This window comes from Coregonus clupeaformis, chromosome 1, assembly GCF_020615455.1.
Source record: "Coregonus clupeaformis isolate EN_2021a chromosome 1, ASM2061545v1, whole genome shotgun sequence".
Classification (NCBI taxonomy): domain Eukaryota; kingdom Metazoa; phylum Chordata; class Actinopteri; order Salmoniformes; family Salmonidae; genus Coregonus; species Coregonus clupeaformis.
Window position 1 is genome coordinate 42101896 of NC_059192.1, and position 23803 is coordinate 42125698.

Genomic DNA, 23803 nt, shown 5'->3' on the forward strand with positions numbered 1-23803 from the left:
TGAGGGAAAGATGCAAAATAGAGATCCTTGATGAAAACCTGCTCAGGACCTCAGACTGGGGCGACGGTTCACCTTCCAACAGGACAACGACCCTGAGCACACAGCCAAGACAACGCAGAAGAGGCTTCAGGACAAGTCTCTGAATGTCCTTCAGTGGTCCAGACAGAGCCCAAACTTGAACCTGATTGAACATATACAGGTGTGCAAAGCTTGTAGTGTCATACCCAAGAAGACTTGAGGCTGTAATCGCTGCCAAAGGTGCTTCAACAAGGTACTGAGTAAAGGGTCTGAATACTTATGTAAATGTAATTTTTCAGTTTTTTATTTGTACTACATGTGCACAAATTTATAAAAACCTGTTTTTGCTTTGTCATTATGGGGTTTTCTGTGTAGATTGAGAGAGAAAAAAACAATTTAATCAATTTTAGAGTAAGGCTGTAACGTATACTTTCTGAATACTTTTCTGAATGCACTGTATATCGATATGAAACAGTTCCCAGCATTCATATTTTGTCAATTTACCTTGAAAAAACTTTCTAAGTATGATTTCCTCTGGGTTATGCGACTCTCCTAATGCCTTCTCCATGTCCTCATCTGAGGGAAATAAAATATTCAAAGATAATGATATTAATCCATCATCATCATCATCATCAATGGGAAATGGTACTTCATGTAATTAGTCATACATAGGTCTTCCATGTAGTCTGGGCTTAACCCCATCATGGACTCATAGATGTCTTCTTGGCACCCGGGGTTCAGGGAATACTTCATGATGATATCTCGAGAGGAGATGGACGTGGACTCGTACACATCATCTTCTTTAGCCGAGATGGATTCTTTGATATGAGACTTCAGCATGTCAGCCGTCTCCTACATACGAGATATCGTGCACATAGTCTTAGTCTTCACTAAAGATATTATTTCAGAAAGTTACTACAATATGATTTACCGGTAGCTGCTATTTGATTTAATTGTTGTGCAATTCAGAGCATTTCCCATAATTGAGATCACACTAGAGAGATACAAGATAAACATACTAACAATGGACTTACCACAAAGTCGTCCATGAACTGTCTCAAGTCAGAGAAACCGCTCCTCTCTGCCAGTGTATTTGGGTAGTCTCCATTCTTATTCATTACGCTGTAGGCCTGTAAGGCACCTGGACACTGTAGCAGGACTGTGGTAAGCTTCTTCAGCCCATACTTTGCAGCAAAATGAAGCAGAGTGGGAAGCTCCTGCTTTCGCTGACCTGAGTGACAAAAACAGTCAAATGAATCTATGTGATCTATTCCACTTGTTATGAACGTTCTTGAAGACTCAAAACTTTCAGGATAAAAGTTGAACTTGATAAAAAAGAAATGTTCCCAAAAAAGAAATGTTCCCAATTCACCTAAATTTAGAACACAGAATGTATTGACCTTTTGGACCTTGGATCACATTCCTGGATGTCAACATAACTCGATGGGGATTCTTGGACTCTCAGATAAAAAATAATGTGGACATCATTTGATGGCATTTTTGAATGTCCAGATAACATTTTTGGATGATCAGTGGCCATGTCCCAGATCACATTTTTTGGATGTCCCAGATAAAACATTTGGATGATTACAGCAGGTGAATGGTAGTTCATCGGTCATTTGAAAAAATCACATTTTGGCAACTTTTTTTTCCCGACGTGTCCCATTTATCCAATTTCATAACCATAACAACTGTCTGCTTAAGGATGGATTTATATTCGGCCGTCTAGGAACTAATTTGACTGTCAGAGTAAATTTAATGGCATAATCTGTAATTAAAGGCACAATCTGTAAGAGTTCCTGTCATTAAATGGTAATGTCAAATAATTAAATAAGCAAATAACATACTTGCTTACTACAACTGTATTACACTGTCATAACCCAAACTGCAAGATTGTTTTTACTCCATTCTTTATGTTTTAGTGTCTTTTGATTCTCAATATATAGGGAGGGATTTTCAATCAACCCCTATATTTAAATGGAATTGACCCCAACTCTGCTTAGAGCCACTGTCTGTATTTTTGGCCCATAAAAAAAAAAATGCAAATACAATTGCGGCCAAACATATTGGCACCCTTGCACTTTACTGAAATAATTCCCTATTTCTTCTAAAATAAATTGAAATAAAAAATTATAAAACTGCCAACAAATGCTTCTTGTGAGCTTGCTGCACCTTTCTACTGGCAATTCGGGCCACTCTTCAGCAGCAAACCATTCTAATTCTTCAATGTCATATATGGGGAGGTTTGATCATGCTGTGGGGTTGCTTTGCTGCCTCTAGTGCTGGGGGCCTTGAATAAGTGCAAGACATCATGAAATCAGCAGATTATCAGGTGTTTTGGAGTCCAATGTTCAACCCAGTGTCCAAAACCTGGGTCTCCATTTGAAGGTTATTCCAGCAGGAAAACAACCCCAAACACACATCAAAAAGCACCCAGGAATGGTTCAGTAAGAGATGCTGGGCTGTTTTGGAGTGGCCAGCGAAGAGTCCAGAATCACATCCAAAACTTATGGCGAGATCTGAAAACAGCAGTTGGTGGAGGGCACCCTTTAAACATTGAAGAATTAGAGCAGTTTGTTGCTAAAAAAATTGGCAGTAGAAAGGTGCATTAAACTCATTTATGGCTACAAGAAGCGTTTGTCTGCAGTTATCTTGGCCAAAGGCTGTGCAACCAATTACTAGCTCCTGGGCGGCAATAATTTTGGCAATGCCATTTGTCTATATTTTCTCAATTAAAATTGTAAACGTAAGTTTAAAAAAATTAAATGTGTTCTGCAATGTTGAAAATCCAATTAGAAGGTCTGGTGGCCAAAAGCTTAAATGTCAACGTATTTTATAAGAAATAGGGAAAAGTGTAATGGTGCCAATATATTTGGCCGCAACTGCATATCACTTGATTTTAAAGAATATGATTTAAAAAAAATACCTAACTGAGATTAGTGGAACTGTTTGAGGAACTCCCCTTACTCTCTCGTGAAACATCTACAACAATGTAGTGTAAGTATTCACTAGAAACTAGCTAGCACATTGTTTTTCCTTACCACAAAAACATGCATACCAGTTTCAATAGAACTGTTAGTGTGTAGACAAGCAAATGTATCATTCCGTTATATTTTCTGGTCAAAATGTAAAGCACTTACATGCAGCCATATTGTCTTCCTCGATCTGTCTGATTCCAAACACATGAAGTCCACTTGCAGGAATCCTGCCTTTTAACGAGTCTGTCAGCATATTGTCAAGTGACTCTGTGGTATTGGATGTGATATTGAATGCCTAGAAACATAGAAATGAACAACATACTATTGAAGGAAATTTAATATGTTCTAAAGAATTTAAACATTAATGTTTTTTAGGCTTTCTTGAAGCTTTAGTCTGTGTGAGATGCAACGCAACCTCCAATGAAAATAGAGACATTTGACATAACTGAAGGCAACAGGAGATGGCCTCTCTTGCCCTTTTAATTACAGCGTATTTTGCCATATGTTAGCCTTCAATCAAACTGCACAAAACTGAAACCGAAATGTAAGTTTAGGCAGTAATTCCAACTGGTTAAGGTTAGGGTTAAGGTTTGAGATAGGGTTTAAACAGAAAAAAACAAAAATAACAAAACCAGTCACTGGGATTGAACCACTGATGCTTGGAGCCGTAGCTTGCATTTTAAGCCCATCCCTAGCACCTTAGCTTGTTGCAAGCCTACTAAATGGTAACAGGCACTCGCATTTGTGGCACAAATCCCATTCAAGTCATGGTACTGATTTTAGCATTTTTCGCATCATGTTAAATCATCTATAAGTGATTTTGTTGAACTTCACAATCGATTTGAGATCCTTTCGTATGATTAGGGCATGATGTGCGAAAAATTCTAATATCGGTACCAGGACTTGGATTTGGCACAAATTATAAAATCTTAGCATTTGGAAACAGTGCCAGGGAAACTAAACCAAAGCATGGATTGCTGTCAAACCTTACAGGGTAAGGAAACCACCCCCGTGAACTATCCCTTTCAAAATCAATTATTTAGAGATGTTGAAAACTGAATTTGTCAGTCTTCATTACTGTGTTTTTACTCTGTACTGAGCACTCTCACCTGACACATAAAGTCCATGGGAGCAGCTGCAAGTTCAAGGTAACTGCTGACTTCTCCCATGACTGTGTAGTATGTTACAGGCCTCAAACAGACTGGTGAGTCGTTGCCATGCAGAGTGAGTGACATCTCTCCTGCTGGCATATCTGGGAAAGATGACATTTATCTGGGTTAGCATTCTTTATCTACTATACAGCATAGTGGCTGGCAAATCACTTCAAGTTATTCACATTGGTCAAAGAAATGTCCACAATAAGAATGTAATAGTGAAATAGAATAAGTGAAAGTGAAATAGAAGACTGGGTAAGTGGTCTAAATGTTCCTCTATAGCGATTGAAAGCCTCTAAAGGTAGCCTACTTACCAGGCGCGTTAACACTGATGGTGTATTCATTCTCCAAAATCCCTAAAACCCGTTTTGCAGCTAAATCTTTAGAGGAAAACTCCACCTCCATTTTCAACTGGTTGTCCAGTTTATTTGAAAAGATAATGAAAATAGTTGCATGGTCCTGTAAAACACGTACAGTCATCATGGAGACATCAGATAATGGATTTTTTTTATTTTTTTATTCTAGGCTTAATAGGTGTTTGCTAAAAAAACTGCAATTGCAAAGAAAGTTGTCCTGAGCTGATTTATAATTTTTGGGTAATTTGAGGGTGTGCCTCTATGAATCAAGAAATAATCAGAAAAATTCACACTCACAAAATTGTAGTAACCAAGAGGCATGGTTGTACAACACTATACACTCCAACAACTTTTACACTTAAGACAGTATCATGTACATTGCCTTCAGAAAGTATTCATACCCCTTGACTTATTTTGTTGTGTTGCAGCCAGAATTTAAAATGGATGAAATATATTTTTTTCTCACCCATCTACACACAATACCCAATAATGACAAAGTGAAAACATGTTTTTAGAAATGTTTTCAAATTTATTGAAAATCAAATACAGAAATGTCTAATTTATATAAGTATTCACACCCCTGAGTCAATACATGTTAGAATCACATTTGGCAGCGATTACAGCTGTGAGTCTTTCTGGGAAAGCCTCTTAAGAGCTTTGCACACCTGGATTGTACAATATTCTTAAATTCTTCAAGCTCTGTCAAGTTGCTTGTTGATCGTTGCTAGACAGACATTTTCAAGTCTTGCCATAGATTTTTATGCCGATTTAAGTCAAAACTGTAACTCAGGAACATACAATGTTGTCTTGGTAAGCAACTCCAGTGTATATTTAGCCTTGTGTTTTAGGTTATTGTCCTGCTGAAAGGTGAATTTAAACTACCAGTGTCTGTTGGAAAGCAGACTGAACCAGGTTTTCCTCTAGGATTTTGCCTGTGCTTAGCTCTATTACGTTTATTTTTATCCTAAAAACTCCCTTGCCGATGACAAGCATATCCATAACATGATGCAGCCACCACAATGCTTGAAAATATGAAGTGGTACTCAGTGATGTATTGGTTTTGCCCCAAACATAACACTTTGTATTTAGGACATAAAGTCAATTTCTTTGCCACATTTTTTGCAGTTTTACTTTAGTGCCTTATTGCAAACTGGATGCATGTTTTGGAATATGTTTTATTCTGTACAGGCTTCCTTCTTTTCACTCTGTCATTTAGGTTAGTATTGTGGACAGTGGCGACCCGTCATTCAGGGCAGGTGGGGTTGTAAGGCTCTGCCCCACCTGTTTTAGCAAAAAATGTAATAAAAAAATGTTTTATTATATACATTTAAACTCAGTTTTTCACAATTCCTGACATTTAATCCTAGTACAAATTCCCTGTTTTAGGTCAGTTAGGATCACCACTTTATTTTAAGAACATGAAATATCAGAATAATAGAGAATGATCTATTTCAGCTTTTATTTCTTTCATCACATTCCCAGTGGGTCAGAAGTTTACATACACTCAATTAGTATTTGGTAGCATTGCCTTTAAATTGTTTAACTTGGGTCAAACGTTTCAGGTACCCTTCCACAAACTTCCCACAATAAGTTGGGTGAATTTTGGCCCATTCCTCCTGACAGAGCTGGTGTAACTGAATCAGGTTTGTAGGCCTCCTTGCTCACACATGCTTTTTCAGTTCTGCCCACACATTTTCTATAGGATTGAGATCAGGGCTTTGTGATGGCCACTCCAATACCTTGACTCTGTTGTCCTTAAGCCATTTTGCCACAACTTTGGAAGTATGCTTGGGGTCATTGTCCATTTGGAAGACCCATTTGCGACCAAGCTTTAACTTCCTAACTGATGTCTTAAGATGTTTCTTCAATATATCCACATCATTTTCCTTCCCCATGATGCCATCTATTTTGTGAAGTGCACCAGTCCCTCCTGCAACAAAGCACCCCCACAGCATGATGCTGCCACCCCCGTGCTTCACGGTTGGGATGGTGTTCTTCGGCTTGCAAGCGTCCCCCTTTTTCCTCCATACATAACGATGGTCATTATGGCCAAACAGTTCTATTTTTGTTTAATCAGACTAGAGGACATTTCTCCAAAAAGTACGATATTTGTCCCCATGTGCAGTGGCTTCTTCCTTGCTGAGCGGCCATTCAGGTTATGTCGATATAGGACTCGTTTTACTGTGGATATAGATACTTTTGTACCTGTTTCCTCCAGCATCTTCACAAGGTCCTTTGCTGTTGTTCTGGGATTGATTTGCACTTCTCGCACCAAAGTATGTTCATCTCTAGGAGACAGAATGCGTCTCCTTCCTTAGCGGTTTGACGGCTGCGTGGTCCCATGGTGTTTATACTTGTGTACTATTGTTTGTACAGATGAACGTGGTACCTTCAGTTGTTTGGAAATTGCTCCCAAGGATGAACCAGATTTGTGGAGGTCTACCATTTTATTTCTGAGGTCTTGGCTGATTTCCTTTGATTTACCCATAATTTCAAGCAAAGAGGCACTGACTTTGAAGGTAGGCCTTGAAATACATCCACAGGTACACCTCCAATTGACTCAAATTATATCAATTAGCCTATCAGAAGCTTCTAAAGCCATGACATCATTTTCTGGAATTTTCCAAGCTGTTTAAAGGCACAGTCAACTTAGTGTATGTAAACTTCTGACCCACTGGAATTGTGATACAGTGAATTATAAGTGAAATATTCTGTCTGTAAACAATTGTTGGAAAAATTACTTGTGTCATGCACAAAGTAATGTCCTAACCGACTTGCCAAAACTATAGTTTGTTAACAAGAAATGTGTGGAGTGGTTGAAAAACGAGTTTTAATGACTCCAACCTAAGTGTATGTAAACTTCCGACTTCAACTATATATATATATATATATATATATATATATATATATATATATATATATATATATATATATATATATATATATATATATATTTATTTATTTATTGTTATTGCCTTTTTTGCATGTTATTTTGGCATTCATTCATGTCACATCAGTTTGCAAACAATGTAAAAAAATTTTATCATTGAGTTAATAAAGCCGCATACAAACATGGTCTCTTTCTTGAGTAAGGCACTCCAAAATGCAGGTGTTTCAGCCTAGCTCAGTACTTTCTGTGGTCAAATCAAATCAAATTTTATTGGCCACATGCGCCGAATACAACAGGTGCAGACATTACAGTGAAATGCTTACTTACAGCCCTTAACCAACAGTGCATTTGGTTTTAATAAAAAAGTAAAATAAAACAACAACAAAAAAGTGTTGAGAAAAAAAGAGCAGAAGTAAAATAAAATAACAGTAGGGAGGCTATATATACAGGGGGGTACCGGTGCAGAGTCAATGTGCGGGGGCACCGGCTAGTTAAGGTAGTTGAAGTAATATGTACATGTGGGTAGAGTTAAAGTGACTATGCATAAATAATTAACAGAGTAGCAGCAGCGTAAAAAGATGGGGTGGGGGGGCAGTGCAAATAGTCCGGGTAGCCATGATTAGCTGTTCAGGAGTCTTCTGGCTTGGGGGTAGAAGCTGTTGAGAAGTCTTTTGGACCTAGACTTGGCACTCCGGTACCGCTTGCCGTGCGGTCGCAGAGAGAACAGTCTATGACTAGGGTGGCTTTGACAATTTTGAGGGCCTTCATCTGACACCGCCTGGTATAGAGGTCCTGGATGGCAGGAAGCTTGGCCCCAGTGATGTACTGGGCCGTACGCACTACCCGCTGTAGTGCCTTGCGGTCGGAGGCCAAGCAGTTGCCATACCAGGCGGTGATGCAACCAGTCAGGATGCTCTTGATGGTGCATCTGTATAATTTTTTGAGGATCTGAGGACCCATGCCAAATCTTTTCAGTCTCCTGAGGGGGAATAGGCTTTGTCGTGCCCTCTTCACGACTGTCTTGGTGTGTTTGGACCATGATAGTTCGTTGGTGATGTGGACACCAAGGAACTTGAAGCTCTCAACCTGTTCCACTACAGCCCCGTTGATGAGAATGGGGGCGTGCTCACTCCTCTTTTTTTTCCTGTAGTCCACAATCATCTCCTTTGTCTTGGTCACGTTGAGGGAGAGGTTGTTATTCTGGCACCACACGGCCAGGTCTCTGACCTCCTCCCTATAGGCTGTCTCATCGTTGTCGGTGATCAGGCCTACCACTGTTGTGTCGTCGGCAAACTTAATGATGGTGTTGGAGTCGTGCCTGGCCATGCAGTCATGGGTGAACAGGGAGTACAGGAGGGGACTGAGCACGCACCCCTGAGGGGCCCCCGTGTTGAGGATCAGTGTGGCATATGTGTTGTTACCTACCCTTACCACCTGGGGGCGGCCCGTCAGGAAGTCCAGGATCCAGTTACAGAGGGAGGTGTTTAGTCCCAGGATCCTTAGCTTAGTGATGAGCTTTGAGGGCACTATGGTGTTGAATGCTGATCTGTAGTCAATGAATAGCATTCTCACGTAGGTGTTCCTCTTGTCCAGGTGGGAAAGGGCAGTGTGGAGTGCAGTAGAGATTGCATCATCTGTGGATCTGTTGGGGCGGTATGCAAATTGGAGTGGGTCTAGGGTTTCTGGGATAATGGTGTTGATGTGAGCCATGACCAGCCTTTCAAAGCACTTCATGGCTACAGACGTCAGTGCTACGGGTCGGTAGTCATTTAGGCAGGTTATTTTAGAGTCCTTGGGCACGGGGACTATGGTGGTCTGCTTGAAACATGTTGGTATTACAGACTCAGTCAGGGACATGTTGAAAATGTCAGTGAAGACACTTGCCAGTTGGTCAGCACATGCTCGGAGTACACGTCCTGGTAATCCATCTGGCCCTGCGGCCTTGTGAATGTTGACCTGCTTAAAAGTCTTACTCACATCGGCTACGGAGAGCGTGATCACATAGTCATCTGGAACAGCTGGTGCTCTCATGCATGCTTCAGTGTTGCTTGCCTCGAAGCGAGCATAGAAGTGGTTTAGCTGGTGGAGAGGCAGCCAGCGAAAGTACAGAGTGTAGGCGTTGGTAATGTTCTCTAGTTGCGCCGTGATTGGCTCAGTGTTCTGTCACTCATGGGGACACTATGTCACCACCGAATCTACAGGGAGAGCTAGGCAGTTCAAGCCCCCTTTGGTGCTGCCATAGATTTACATTAGAAATGCCCGTCCAAGAAGGCTCAAGGTCATTAGCCACAGATAAAATGACTTCAAATCATGTTATATCTACTGTAGCTTTGATTAGACTGATCATGTCAACTTCATACTTTCACAGTCTTAGCTAGCGGGCCAGAAAATGTTAAATACATTGGCCATGCTGTCAATCCAGCATGACTTCTGCCACATTCAAAACAACTGGAAACTCGGAACTGGGAAATCTCAGACTTCAGTGCGTTCAAGACAACTGGGAACTCGGGGGGGGGGGACTAGCTTGGACTGGGAAAATACGTTTTGAACGGTCATCCAACACGGAATTCCAAGTCGGGAATCAAGCCTCTTTCTAGAGCTCCGACCTGAAGATCACTGACATCATGATTCAACCTTGTTTTTTTCAGAGTTCCCAGTTGTCTTGAAAGCACCATAAATCCAGAGAATGTCATCAAACTTTGTCATCAAAGTCTGGCAAAGTTTGCCCACAAGAAGGACCGCCGCGCTACGTTCAAGTGAGCACAACACAACAACGATGAGGCCAAAAATATGTCTTGTATACTGCTGCATAAATGATGTTATATGCCAGGGAGCTATGTATACAGTAGCTAAGAAAGTAATACTAAGTGTATGTTGTGTAGTAAGCTGTTAGTAGCCCATCACCCTAAGAATTTGGTCCCTCTCCCCCACAGAAGTTAGCCTAATGTTCTGACTTGGTGGTGCACATGTAGCCTATAGCCTGTTTTACAGAAATGTCATCATCGAATATTGTAAGAGCTTTCATTGTCTGCTTACAGTATATGCCCTCGTTATTTATTCCACGGTTCTGACTTGGTGCACAGGGAGAATATTGTAAGAACGGCCCATGTTCAGAATTCTGTCACTGTACATTTCAAAGTGCTGAACAAAAAGTTAAAGCAACTACTCGCTCATTAATGTCTTAATCGAAATTACGTCTTGCCTCTTATCCGCTCATCGTTCCCTTATGCAATAGTTTGTACATCTAAATTGTTATATTGCTTACTGTAGGTAAGTATACTATACTGTACCTGTATATATACTGTATATATACATATACATATACTGTAGGTCTATCTCATTAGTATCTTATTCATCATTTTAGGCAATGTTGGAATGATTTCATTGTTTTGATAACTTTGTGTATTATAATTAGCTCATGTGTATTTCTTCACAAGGAGGGGATACTATATAATGTTGTTGGGTCTGTAACCATGTTTGCCAGTGACAGTCTCTTCCCATTCAAAAAGTTCAGTAATAGACCCACATAATTCCAGTTGATATTGCAAGGGTTATTTTGTTTGCACAATGCACTGTCAGTGCGTCTGTATATTGTCTATAAAAGTGGATCCTCGTGATTGTATTTTCCTTCCTTTTTAGACCACATAGCCCTAATTAAAATAATAAAATATTGTGTAGTGGCTTTGCTGGCATGCATTTTAAAAAATGGGTTGAGTTTGCCCCATCAAGATTTACATTCTATAATCGCCACTGATTGTGGAGTAACTACAATGTTGTTGATCCATCCTCAGTTTTCTGCTATCACAGCCATTAAACTCTGTAACTGTTGTAAAGTCACCATTGGCCTCGAGTGAAATCCCTGAGCGGTTTCCTTTCCTCTCCGGCAACTGAGTTAGGAAGGATGTCTGTATCTTTGTAGTGACTGGGTGTATTGATACACCATCCAAAGTGTAAATAGTAACTTCATCATGCTCAAAGGGATATTCAATGTCTGTTTTTGTTATATTTTTACCGATCTACCAATAGGTGCCCTTCTTTGCGAGGCGTTGGAACACCTCCCTGTTCTTTGTGGTTGAATCTGTGTCTGAAATTCACTGCTTGACTAAGGGACCTTTAAATATAATTGTATGTGTGGGGTACAGTGATGAGGTAGTCATTAAACAATCATGTTAAACACTAGTATTGCACACAGAGTGAGTCCATGCTACTTTTTATGTGACTTGTTAAGCAAATTGTTACTCCTGAACTTATTTAGGCTTGCCATAACAAAGGGGTTGGATACTTATTAACTGAAGACATTTCAGCTTTTCTTTTTCTATTAATTTGTAAAAATGTATAAAAACATAATTCCACTTTGACATTATGGGGTATTGTGTGTGTGTGTGTGTGTGTAGGCCAGTGACCCTGTGTCAATGTAATCCCATTTTAAATTCAGTCTGCAAAACAACAAATGTGGAAAAAGTCAAGGGGTGTGAATACTTTCTGAAGGCACTATACTGGTTATGTACCATTAATCTTTCCTTATGTTGTGCTGTCCAGATGAAATCTTTGAACGTTGTTCAGTACCATTACAGCGTTGTCTATATAGTATGTTAAGCTATTCTTACCCCACATAGTACTCTGTTTGGTTGTACAGTGAGGCAGGCGGGATGTGTGGGGCTCGTTGCCTGGTTTGGGTGGACCTCTGTTCTCACATTGTCACTGTCATCCTGGACACACTCTGGTTCTGTCACTGACTCTTCCTCTGTCCCCTCAGCTTTGGGGTTCTTGACCACAGGGATTTTTGCTTCTGTTTTTGCCGTAGCTTCCAAATCATGTTCAGCCTCTTCTGTATTACCTTTTGAATACAAAGCCCAAATAAAAACCTATTATCAGTAGGTCTCAGTTGAAAAGTGGGTGAATTGAATGAACTGAAAGTTTAGCCTGTAAATTTACAACTGGTTACTTTAGCCTGTAAATTCACAACTGGTTACATTTACGTCATTTAGCAGACACTCTTATCCAGCGCGACTTACAGTTAGTGAGTGCATAAATTTTTTCACACTGGCCCCCCGTGGGAATCTAACCCACAACCCTGGCGTTGCAAGCTCCATGCTCTACCAACTGAGCTACAGGAGGTTACTTGCTCATGCTCTTTAAACAGAGAAACAAAAACTCAAACATAAACTTATGTCTGAATGTTATGAGAATCTGGCTATATCCTTTCCCCACACCGTATAAGGGTATTATAAAGTGAACATACTGTCAGCAATGGATTCTAGAATGGTAGAGATGTAGAGAGCAGGTTCATCTTCAGGATACAGTTTTCTCCAGCTCTGCCAGTCCTCAAACCATTCAGTGGATATGTCATCCTCTGACATTCCACACAACAGCGCCACCACTCTGTGTGGAGGGTGAAGGAGTTTCTGAAAAGTTCCTAGGACTTCAGGGTCATCTAGAATGTCCAGGATTGCTGCTGTCAGTAGCATTACAATGCATTTACTATTATGGAAAATGTTGAAGTCACATCCATGTAGCTGATCAGCACAGTCAACTGCATACAATACGATAGACCTCTTGGGAAACTTCTGTGAAGACTTCAAGATTTTCTGCAGATATGTTGCCCATTCCTGAGCCTCGCTAGCATGGACAATCAACAGCTCGCAAGTGGAGTGGAATCCAGACATTGCTGGAAGACAAATTATGGGATTTAATTCTCTTATCTATTAATTATCAAAAGATGTATAACTTTTATAAACATTTATAACTGTACTTAATTTGATATGAATTAAGGTATATTATCTTCATAGTTATTTTTTTCTCTTGAGAAAAGGAAAAGTCAGGGTATTAATGCTGGAGTTATGCTAAACGTTGCACTGAAACTACACGATTCCAGGTGTCCAAAACAGCCCGAGCTATGAGATTTCAAGGTTGCTGTGGTTAGAAGAATGAATAGGCATGCTGTTTGAGATTACAACACTGAGTACAGTCAATAGGGAGCTGAGCAAACATTGACCAGAGTCAACATTGGTCAGAGTAATTTGTTGTAACTCATTACTTAATCAAGCCAAGTTCATCCCTGTAATCTTAAAAATTAAAGAAAGAGCATATGTATAGCTTCTTTATTGTCAGAAATTGTTTTGCAAAGCTTTTGCTGAGATGACATGCAAAAACGTGTCACCAATGCAGCTGTCAACCATAACTACAGGAAGAGTAAAACACTAACTTCCTTATTTTGAAAGCAAATCTGTAAATGGTTTTACATTACACGTTCAGTCAAACCACAGAAAAACAATTTTAACAGAAACTTGAAACAGTTTTAGGTATATGTCATTTTTAAGTTTCTCAATGACAACATTCATTAAAACCAAGCCCTTCTTTCTTCCCCGCTGAATTGTTGATTGACCAACAATAGGTTCTACAGTGTGCAGTGAGTGCTTATAGTATTGGTTTGTACAATTAGAAACATTTGTATATTATTGTCAGGCTAACATCGGACAAAAAAGAAAGACATTTAAGACGTCAACAAGTTAACTTCTTACCTGATTCTGAGGACGAGACAACTCTATCCATTGTGAAGTTTGAGAACAGTTGCATCAACTCACAGCACCAAACATCTGTCCTTGTGAATGGCTGCCCTTACTGTTTGGGGTTAAGCCCTTCTTTTTTCCCGGCTGAATTTAGGCTCTTCGCATGAACAGCTTTCACCAACTAACCCCCTGCGCTGTCATATTAATAGAAACAGTTTCCTGATGTTGAGTGGCACTTCCTAAAACAGTTGCAGCAGTAAGAAATTCCCCTGAGAGGAGTGTGATAGAAATGCAGACTGTATCCTGTAGTAATTTGTGTAGACATGAACTAGTGCTTGTGACATGAGTCATCTCTTCTCACAAAGTTTGGTTTGTAACAACAAAAACTAAAACAAACCTCAAGTCAAAACAGTAATGATAGAGCAAACATACGAAGACAACAAAGCAGTCATTGTATTTGACACCACCAATAATACACACACACACACACACACACACACACACACACACACACACACCTGATAGTTGTCACATGTTACTTTTTTTAACTTCCTCACACATTAAAATGAGTGCTTTTCAATGTCAACCTGAAAATACCACAAAAAGCATGTCAGAGACTGGGGGTTCATTTTGGCGGTATAGACATGTCTTGTGGGCCCACATCACTTACAACAGATTACCTCATCAAATAGCCTATTCAGTAAGCATTTATAAAATAAAATAAACAGTTTGTATTTCTATAGTTATGTGACTATATTGTCATGCATAAAGTATTCATGCCCAAACCACATTACAAAACTCATAAGCACTTCTCAGAAGACTTCCAGAACTTTATATACATTAACACATGCCCAGCACAGGGCTAGTGATGCCACCAGAGGGCAGCATGTCATTCCTGAATACAAACACTAACTCCAGCTCCAACTCCACACACACTCATTGATCAAAATCCAATTTAGAGTTATATGAGACTGATAAATCCACTAGTTTTTTTTTTACTTATCTAAAAATGAAATCAGTTTGCTCCAGCCATGAAATCACACTGCACTTCTCTTTTCCCTTTAATAACAGAGTGTGTGTGTGTGTGTGTGTGTATGTGTGTGTGTGTGTGTGTACACAGTACCAGTCAAAAGTTTGGACACACCTACTCATTCCAGGGTTTTTCTTTTCTTTTTACTATTTTCTACATTGTAGAATAATAGTGAAGACATCAATACTATGAAATAACACATACAGTTGAAGTCGGAAGTTTACATACATCTTAGCCAAATACATTTCAACTCAGTTTTTCACAATTCCTGACATTTAATCCTAGTAAGAATTCCCTCTGCATATGTGGGAACTCCTTCAAGACTGTTGGAAAAGCATTCCAGGTGAAGCTGGTTGAGAGAATGCAAAGAGTATGCAAAGCTGTCATCAAGGCAAAAGGGTGGCAACTTTGAAGAATATAATTTGTTTAACACTTTTTTTGGTTACAACATGATTCCATATGTGTTATTTCATAGTTTTGATGTCTTCACTATTATTATATAATGTAGAAAATAGTAAAAATAAAGAAAAATCCTTGAATGAGTAGGTGTGTCCAAACTTTTGACTGGTACTGTATATATAAAATGATATACAGTTGAAGTCTGAAGTTTACATACACCTTAGCCAAATACATTTAAACTCAGTTTTTCACAATTCCTGACATTTAATCCTAGTAAAAATTCCCTGTCTTAGGTCAGTTAGGATCATCACTTTATTTTAAGAATGTGAAATTGTCACGCCCTGACTCTGGGGACTTGTATATGTTGAGTCAGGGTGTGTATGTTCTATGTTGTGTAGATCTATGTTGGCCGGTGTGGTTCCCAATCAGAGGCAGCTATCGCTCGTTGTCTCTGATTGGGGACCATACTTAGGCAGCCTATTGGCACTAGTGGGTTGTGGGATCTTGTTCCGTGTAGGTATGTTTTGTGGTCTACCTTGGACTTCACGTTTCGTTTGTTTATTGTTTTGTCGGTTGTTTATTCATTATAATAAACATGTACGCATATCACGCTGCGCCTTGGTCCGTCCCGTTCATCAACGATCGTGACAGAAATGTCAGAATAATAGTAGAGATTATGATTTATTTCAGCTTTTATTTCTTTCATCACATTCCCAGTGGATCAGAAATGTACATACACTCAATTAGTATTTGGTAGCATTGCCTTTAAATTGTTTAACTTGGGTCAGATGTTTCGGGTAGCCTTCCACAAGCTTCCCACAATAAGTTGGGTGAATTTTGGCCCATTCCTCCTGACAGAGCTGGTGTAACTGAGCCAGGTTTGTAGGCCTCCTTGCTCGCACACGCTTTTTCAGTTCTGCCCACAAATGTTCTATAGGATTGAGGTCAGGGCTTTGTGATGGCCACTCCAATACCTTGACTTTGTTGTCCTTAAGCCATTTTGCCACAACTTTGGAAATATGCTTGGGGTCATTGTCCATTTGGAAGACCCATTTGCGACCAAGCTTTAACTTCCTGACTGATGTCTTGAGATGTTGCTTCAATATATCTACATCATTTTCCTTCCTCATGATGCCATCTATTTTGTGAAGTGCACCAGTCCCTCCTGCAGCAAAGTACCCCCACAGCATGATGCTGCCACCCCCGTGCTTCACGGTTGTGATGGTGTTCTTCGGCTTGCAAGCGTCCCCCTTTTCTCTCCAAACATAAGGATTGTCATTATGGCCAAACAGTTATATTTTTGTTTCATCAGACCAGAGGACATTTCTCCAAAAAGTACGATCTTTGTCCCCATGTGCAGTTGCAAACTGTAGTCTGGCTTTTTTATGGCGGTTTTGGAGCAGTGGCTTCTTCCTTGCTGAGCGGCCTTTCAGGTTATGTCGATATAGGACTCGTTTTACTGTGGATATAGATACTTTTGTACCTGTTTCCTCCAGCATCTTCACAAGGTCCTTTGCTGTTGTTCTGGGATTGATTTGCACTTTTCGCACCAAAGTACATTCATCTCTAGGAGACAGAACGCGTCTCCTTCCTATGCGGTATGACGGCTGCGTGGTCCCATGGTGTTTATACTTGCGTACTATTGTTTGTACAGATGAAAGTGGTACCTTCAGGCGTTTGGAAATTGCTCCCAAGGATGAACCAGACTTGTGGAGGTCTACCATCTTTTTCTCCTGAGGTCTTGGCTGATTAAGATTTTGATTTTCCCATGATGTCAAGCAAAGAGGCACTGAGTTTGAAGGTAGGCCTTGAAATACATCCACAGGTACACCTCCAATTGACTCAAATGATGTCAATTAGCCTATCAGAAGCTTCTAAAGCCATGACATCATTTTCTGGAATTTTTAAAGCTGTTTAAAGGCAAAGTTAAACTTCTGACCCACTAGAATTGTGATACAGTGAATTATAAGTGAAATAATCTGTCTGTAAACAATTGTTGGAAAAATTACTTGTCATGCACAAAGTAGATGTCCTAACCAACTTGCCAAAACTATAGTTTGTTAACAAGACATTTGTGGAGTGGTTGAGAAACGAGTTTTAATGACTCCAAACTAAGTGTATGTAAACTTCTGACTTTAACTGTATATATATTATTTTATCTCCTTCCCTGCAAATATGTTGTCTTTTTAATAGTTCTAATAAACGCTCACTTCTGAAACTGCCTCTGAAGAGTCTAGTGATCCATGACCTGTCTCTAAGTACAATTTCCTGTGGAAAAAAATCCCCTAATTTCTTTTAACTCGGCCATTAGCTACCATAAGCATGACCGTACCTTTACCTTTGGTTTGGACTCCCTCTAAACCACTGTCTATTAAGTGGCTCAAGTCGAATCCCAGCAGCCTAAGTTTAATAAGAGCATATTTTGCTCCTATATTTTAACCTTCTTATCCAATATCCTGTATTTTATTCCTCAGTGAGTGTTCAGCACATGGCTTTGACCTTACCAGAGAGCCAGACTCCGTTCACAGCAGGAGACTGGGTCTACACTGCAGTATGTCAGAACACAAAAGTTCATTGTTTTATAAATAAAATAAAATAAACATTGTTCTGTCAAGAAAACATAAAAAACGACCAAAATTCAATGCCTCCACAGACACATTTCAACAAGCTCAGAATGGGTGCATTCTCTGGTTTGAACCCAATTGTCAAGTGCATGATGAATCTGTGTGAAGTGTCAGTAAATAGTATATTTGACTTTGTACTCCTCTGCATGTACTGTGTAACAGTCAATGAAACAATACCAGCCATTGTCAATGCTTCCCATTTGTCTTTTCCCTTCCACACTGTTAGCTTCCACTGTATTGACCTCAACCTGTTGTACATGATATCCAGTAAGCTGACCTTGCAGTGTCACATTTCTATTAAGATAATAAATAATTTAAAGGTTGAATGTTTGAGATTTGGGAATCCTGCCTAATCTACTATAGATAAATATGTTATTCAGCTCAGTTTGTCCAGCAGACGAATGCTTGGATATTGCATCATTTATAATTTGACAAAATGTGTGACCCATATAATTATAACCCTGGCCACTATCATTCTCAACAAAAGTTATACTTGAGCCATATCTGCATGTTCATAAACTGTGCAAATATTCAACTGCCATGAATATAGGGCAGCTTCTCTATCTGAAAATTTCCCTGGGATATGTTTAACCTCTCATCTCAAAGATATGATTGGGATTTGAAGTGATACCTTGAAATATTCTTAAATGAATTAACTTTTATCAGAAATGGGCCATAATGTGTTGGGGATTTCAGTTAGAAAAACACTTCTTAGAGTAGAGTGAGATATAATTTCAAAAAGGTGGAGTATGATTATGCCTATTAATTTGACTCACACCAGGACAAATGAGAACAATATTGCAATGCATGGCATGGACAGAGCCACAGGGGCACAATGGGCCAGACCAGGACTACTGTGTACATCTCACATTACAGGAAAATGCTCATGTTACCTGCTCACTTACTGTACTTCCCCATCTTAAGAGACATATCTGCATCCTCCCCCATACAGTACCAGTCAAAAGTGTTATGATTTAACTGGATAAGAACCCAAATGCAGACAAGTACACCAAGCCAGAGAAGTTTTAACAGGTTTATTTACAATGTTCAAAGTCCAGGTTTCCAAATATATGGGAAGAGCAAGTCCAGGTACAGGGAGGGTAACAGATCCAGATCAGGGCAGGTGTGGTACCGTAATGTCCTAGTGTCCGTGGTGAGTCCAAAAGAGAGGTCCGGTAATGGAGAGCAGGATGGTGGTGGCAGGAGTGAAGCGGAGGCAGGAGTCAGGTTCCAAATATCTGTGGCACAGGAGAAAAAGTAAATAGAACAGACCAAAAACACAAAGAGCAAAAATAACCAGGTTGAGTCGGCAGCGAGACTAACATGGTCGTCTTGACTATGATCTGACGATGAGTGGTAAGTTTGACCGGGTCTTAAAGGCTGAGGTGATTATGGTGAATGAGCTGCAGCTGGAACCCTGACTCCCGCACACCAGACTTCACTCCTGCAATCAAGGACAGACAGAGGGGAGGGAGAGAGCAGAGAGAGCTACCTATCAGCAGTAGGCCTAACAGTACCCCCCTCTACGGACGCCACCTGGCGGCCGACGGGGTTTATCGGGATGTAACCTATGAAACTCTCGGACCAGATCAGGATCCACAATGAAGCTCCTGGGCACCCAGGAACGTTCCTCGGGACCATAACCCTCCCAATCCACCAGGTACTGGAAACCACGACCTCGGCGGCGAACATCCAGAAGTCGCCGGACAGTGTAGACCGGACCCCACCCACGATCTTGGGCGGAGGAGGGGGACGAGAGGGCGGGCACAAAGGGCTAACCGACACAGGCTTAATCTGAGAAACATGAAAGGTGGAATGAACCCGTAGGGAGGCAGGAAGCTGTAGCTTAACCGCGCAGGGGTTAACAATAGACAGTATCTTGAACGGTCCTATAAAACGAGGCGCCATCTTCTTAGACTCCACCTTCAATGGAAGGTCCCGTGACTTCAGCCATACCTCTTGACCAGGAGAGTAACCGGGAGCCTGGGACCGGTGACGGTTGGCTTGCCTCTGCATGTACGCCGAAGCTCGGGACAGAGCTACCCTGGCCTTCCTCCAGACCTTGAAGCAGCGGCGCATGTGGGACTGCACCGAGGGTACCGCAAGTTCCCTCTCTTGGGAAGGGAACAGGGGAGGTTGATAACCCAGAGCACACAGAAAAGGAGACAAACCAGAGGAAGCGTTAGTCAAGGTGTTATGAGCATATTCCACCCAGGAGAGCATGGAGCTCCATGACCCAGGGTTAGACCCAGTGACACAGCGAAGTGCGGTCTCCATCTCCTGGTTCGCTCTCTCGGCTTGCCCGTTGGTCTGGGGGTGATATCCAGAGGACAGGCTGGATGTAATGCCCAAAGCTTTACAGAAAGCTTTCCACACCTGGGAGACAAACTGGGGACCCCTGTCAGAGACAATATCCGTGGGTAGACCATGAGAGCGGAACACATGTTCAACCAAAATATCAGCCGTCTCTCTGGCAGTGGGCAGTTTAGGTAGGGCCAAAAATGAGCGAACTTAGAAAAAACGATCAATCACCGTAAGAATGACAGTCTTACCAGATGAGGGGGAAGTCCAGTGACAAAATCCATAGCGATATGCGACCAGGGCCGGCTGGGTATAGGTAGAGGTCGTAGATGACCAGCGCTGGCCTGGGTGGAGTTTTTACTTCGTGCACATACCGTACAAGCAGCAATGAAGGCTTGAGTGTCCGCCTCCATCGTGGCCCACCAGAACTTCCGTCGCACAAAGTCAAGGGTCCGCGAAACTCCAGGGTGACAGGTAAGGGGAGACGAGTGAGCCCACTGAAGTACCTGGGAGCGAGCAGACTCAGGGACAAACATCCGGTTAGGAGGACCCCTCCCAGGGTCAGCTTGATGATGTTGAGCCTGTCTAACAATCCCCTCGATGTCACATGTGATGACTGCAATACTGCAGGTAGGAGGCAAAATGGGTTCAGGGTTACTACCAGTATCAACAGCCGAATGAACACGAGACAGGGCGTCAGGCTTGACGTTGCGTGACCCAGGACGGTAAGACAGAGAAAAATTGAATCTCCCAAAAAATAGTGCCCACCTGGCTTGACGGGGGTTGAGCTGCTTCGCTGACTGGAGGTAAGCCAGATTCTTATGATCCGTCCAAACGATGAAGGGTTGTTCCGCCCCCCTCCAACCAATGTCGCCACTCCTCGAGAGCCAGCTTAACGGCGAGCAGTTCACGATTTCCAACATCATAATTCCTCTCTGCCTGAGAAAGTTTCCTTGAGAGAAAAGCACAGGGATGCAGTTTGTTATCTTCAGGAGAACGTTGTGACAACACTGCACCTACCCCAGTGTCGGATGCATCCACCTCCACGACAAACTGGCGGTCGGGGTCCGGCTGCATCAGAATGGGAGCCGAGGCGAAGCGATGTTTCAGTTCTTCGAACGCTGATTCGGCCCCTTCATTCCAAGCGAACGGTCGTGAGATGGAGGTGAGAGCGGTGAGTGGCGCCGCAATGCGGCTGTAGTCCTTGATGAACCTCCTATAGAAGTTCGCAAACCCCAGGAATCGTTGAAGTTGTTTGCGGGTAGAGGGAGCTGGCCAGTCCGTGACAGCAGAGATCTTAGCTGGGTCCATCCGCAGCTCCCCCTGAGCTATGATGTAACCCAAAAAGAGGTCTCAGACACATGAAATTCACATTTCTCCATCTTCACAAACAGTTTGTTCTCCAACAACCTTTGCAACACCTGGCGCACATGCAGTTCATGTTCCTGGGAGGACTCAGAGAAAATCAAGATATCATCCAGATAGACAAAAACAAACCGATTCAACATGTCCCGAAGGACATCATTGACTAGTGCCTGAAAAACAGCAGGGGCATTAGACAACCCAAAAGGCATAACCCGATACTCAAAATGTCCCAAGGGTGTGTTGAAGGCAGTCTTCCATTCATCACCCTTACGAATGCGCACCAGGTGATACGCATTTCGTAGATCCAGTTTCGTAAAGATGGTAGCACCATGAAGGAGGGGAAAAGCAGAATTAATCAAAGGCAGAGAATACTTGTTCTTAATGGTGATGTTGTTAAGTCCACGGTAATCAATACAGGGTCTGAGGGTCTTATCCTTCTTAGCAACAAAAAGAATCCCGCTCCTACAGGTGACGAGGAAGGACGCATAATACCTGCCGCCAAGGAGTCCCGAATGTAGTTCTCCATAGCCTCCGTCTCCGGCCGGGAGAGATTGTACAGGCGACTGCTGGGGAGCGGGGCTCCTGGCTGGAGGTCAATGGCGCAGTCGTAAGGGGCCGGTGAGGAGGAAGAGAAGTAGCTCTGTGTTTGCAGAAAACGGATGCCAGGTCATGATACACGTCAGGAACAGCAGAAAGATCCATGGACTCCAGTGGAGGTTGAGGCACAGTACTGGCAGGAGTCTGAGCAGAACACAAACAATTCACATGACAAAATGTGCTCCATGAAACAATGCTACCTGTCACCCAATCAATGTGTGGATTGTGTTTTATGAGCCAGGGGATACCAAGGACCAGGGGAGTCTGTGGGCAGTCGATAATATGGAATTGAATGTTCTCCTGATGATTTCCCGACACTCTAAGACAAACAGGAACAGTCTGATGGGTAATGCGGGTCAACAATTGTCCATTTAGACCCTTAGCCTGCAGCGGACAGTCCATAGGAACAGTCTCCAAATCCATTTGTTGAGCCCACTCTCTATCCAAAAAGCTTTCGTCGGCACCAGAGTCAATCAGCGCACTAACAGAGAAATTCTGGGACTGCCACTGGAGGGATGCCTGGAGCAGAATGCGGGGAGAAGAGGAAGAATCCGCTGCTCGGCTCACCAAAACTTCTCCCATTAATGATGAGCCGGCCCTTTTCCCGGACGAACTGGGCAGGAAGGAACGAAATGACCAGCTTCTCCACAATACAGGCAGACCCGAGCCTGAATACGACGTGCACGCTCCTCTGAGGACAACCGTGCACGACCCACCTCCATGGCTTCGGGTTCAGTGCTCCTCGTATCGACTCGGGAAGACACGGCTCTCTCCGTAGGGACGATGCAGGGAGGAGTTTGTTGATGACAGACAGGTTGCTTGGAACTAACACTCCTCTCCCGGCGGCGCTCCCGAATCCGATTATCCAACCTGATAGTGAGTGAAATAAGATTATCCAGCGTAGGCGATTCATCATATGACACCAATTCATCTTTTAAGGTCTCAGACAAAGCATTGATGAACACTCCTTGTAATGCCTCGTCATTCCAACCACTCACTGCTGCTAAAGTCCGAAACTCCACTGCCATCTCCGCCACACTACGAGCCCCCTGCCGAAGAGAAAACAGCCGTTTCGCAGCCTCCTTGCCTCGTACGGGGTGGTCAAAAACCTTCCTCATCTCCGTGGTGAAGGCAACGTAAGCGTTGCAAATGTCCGACTGACTCTCCCAGACCGCGGATCCCCAGGCACGAGCGGAACCGCTAGTAGAGTTGATAAGGTAGGCAATACGGGCTCTTTCTGAGGCGTAGGTGAGGGGCTGTTGTTCAAACACTAACGAGCATTGAGTCAAAAAATCGCCACAGGTTCCCATGTTCCCGTCATAGCGCTCTGGAGCAGGAACAAAAGGCTCTCTGATCTGGGCTGAAGGGGTAGTAAGGGCAGATACTTGATTGGAGAGTAATTGAACCTGATTAAGCAGCACCTGACTGTCCTCAGCAATCGTTTAAACAGGGTATCATGTTGGCCAAGTAAAATGCCCTGATTGGCTATGGCAGTCCAAATTTGAGTGCACTCTGGGGTGGTATCCGAGCTACTGTCTGCTGGGTTCATGTTGGTCAGATCATACTGTTATGATTTAACTGG

General features: G+C 42.1%; 1 protein-coding gene across 2 annotated transcripts in view; it reads right to left on the minus strand.

Moving 5' to 3' along the window:
• Window positions 1-14081, minus strand: part of LOC121568918 (phosphoinositide 3-kinase adapter protein 1) — a 31530-nt gene extending 17449 nt beyond the window's left edge. For both annotated transcript variants that reach the window (XM_041879408.2, XM_041879402.2), the window contains exons 1-9: window positions 13918-14081; window positions 12639-13064; window positions 12004-12233; window positions 4465-4609; window positions 4106-4248; window positions 3159-3291; window positions 1053-1249; window positions 687-870; window positions 523-594 (exon numbers count right to left, since the gene is read on the minus strand). In XM_041879408.2, coding sequence (XP_041735342.1) covers window positions 523-594; window positions 687-870; window positions 1053-1249; window positions 3159-3291; window positions 4106-4248; window positions 4465-4609; window positions 12004-12233; window positions 12639-13064; window positions 13918-13972 — 1585 coding nt within the window. In that variant the 5' untranslated portion in view covers window positions 13973-14081. The remainder of the gene's footprint in view (window positions 1-522; window positions 595-686; window positions 871-1052; window positions 1250-3158; window positions 3292-4105; window positions 4249-4464; window positions 4610-12003; window positions 12234-12638; window positions 13065-13917) is intronic.
• Window positions 14082-23803: the final 9722 nt, after the last annotated feature.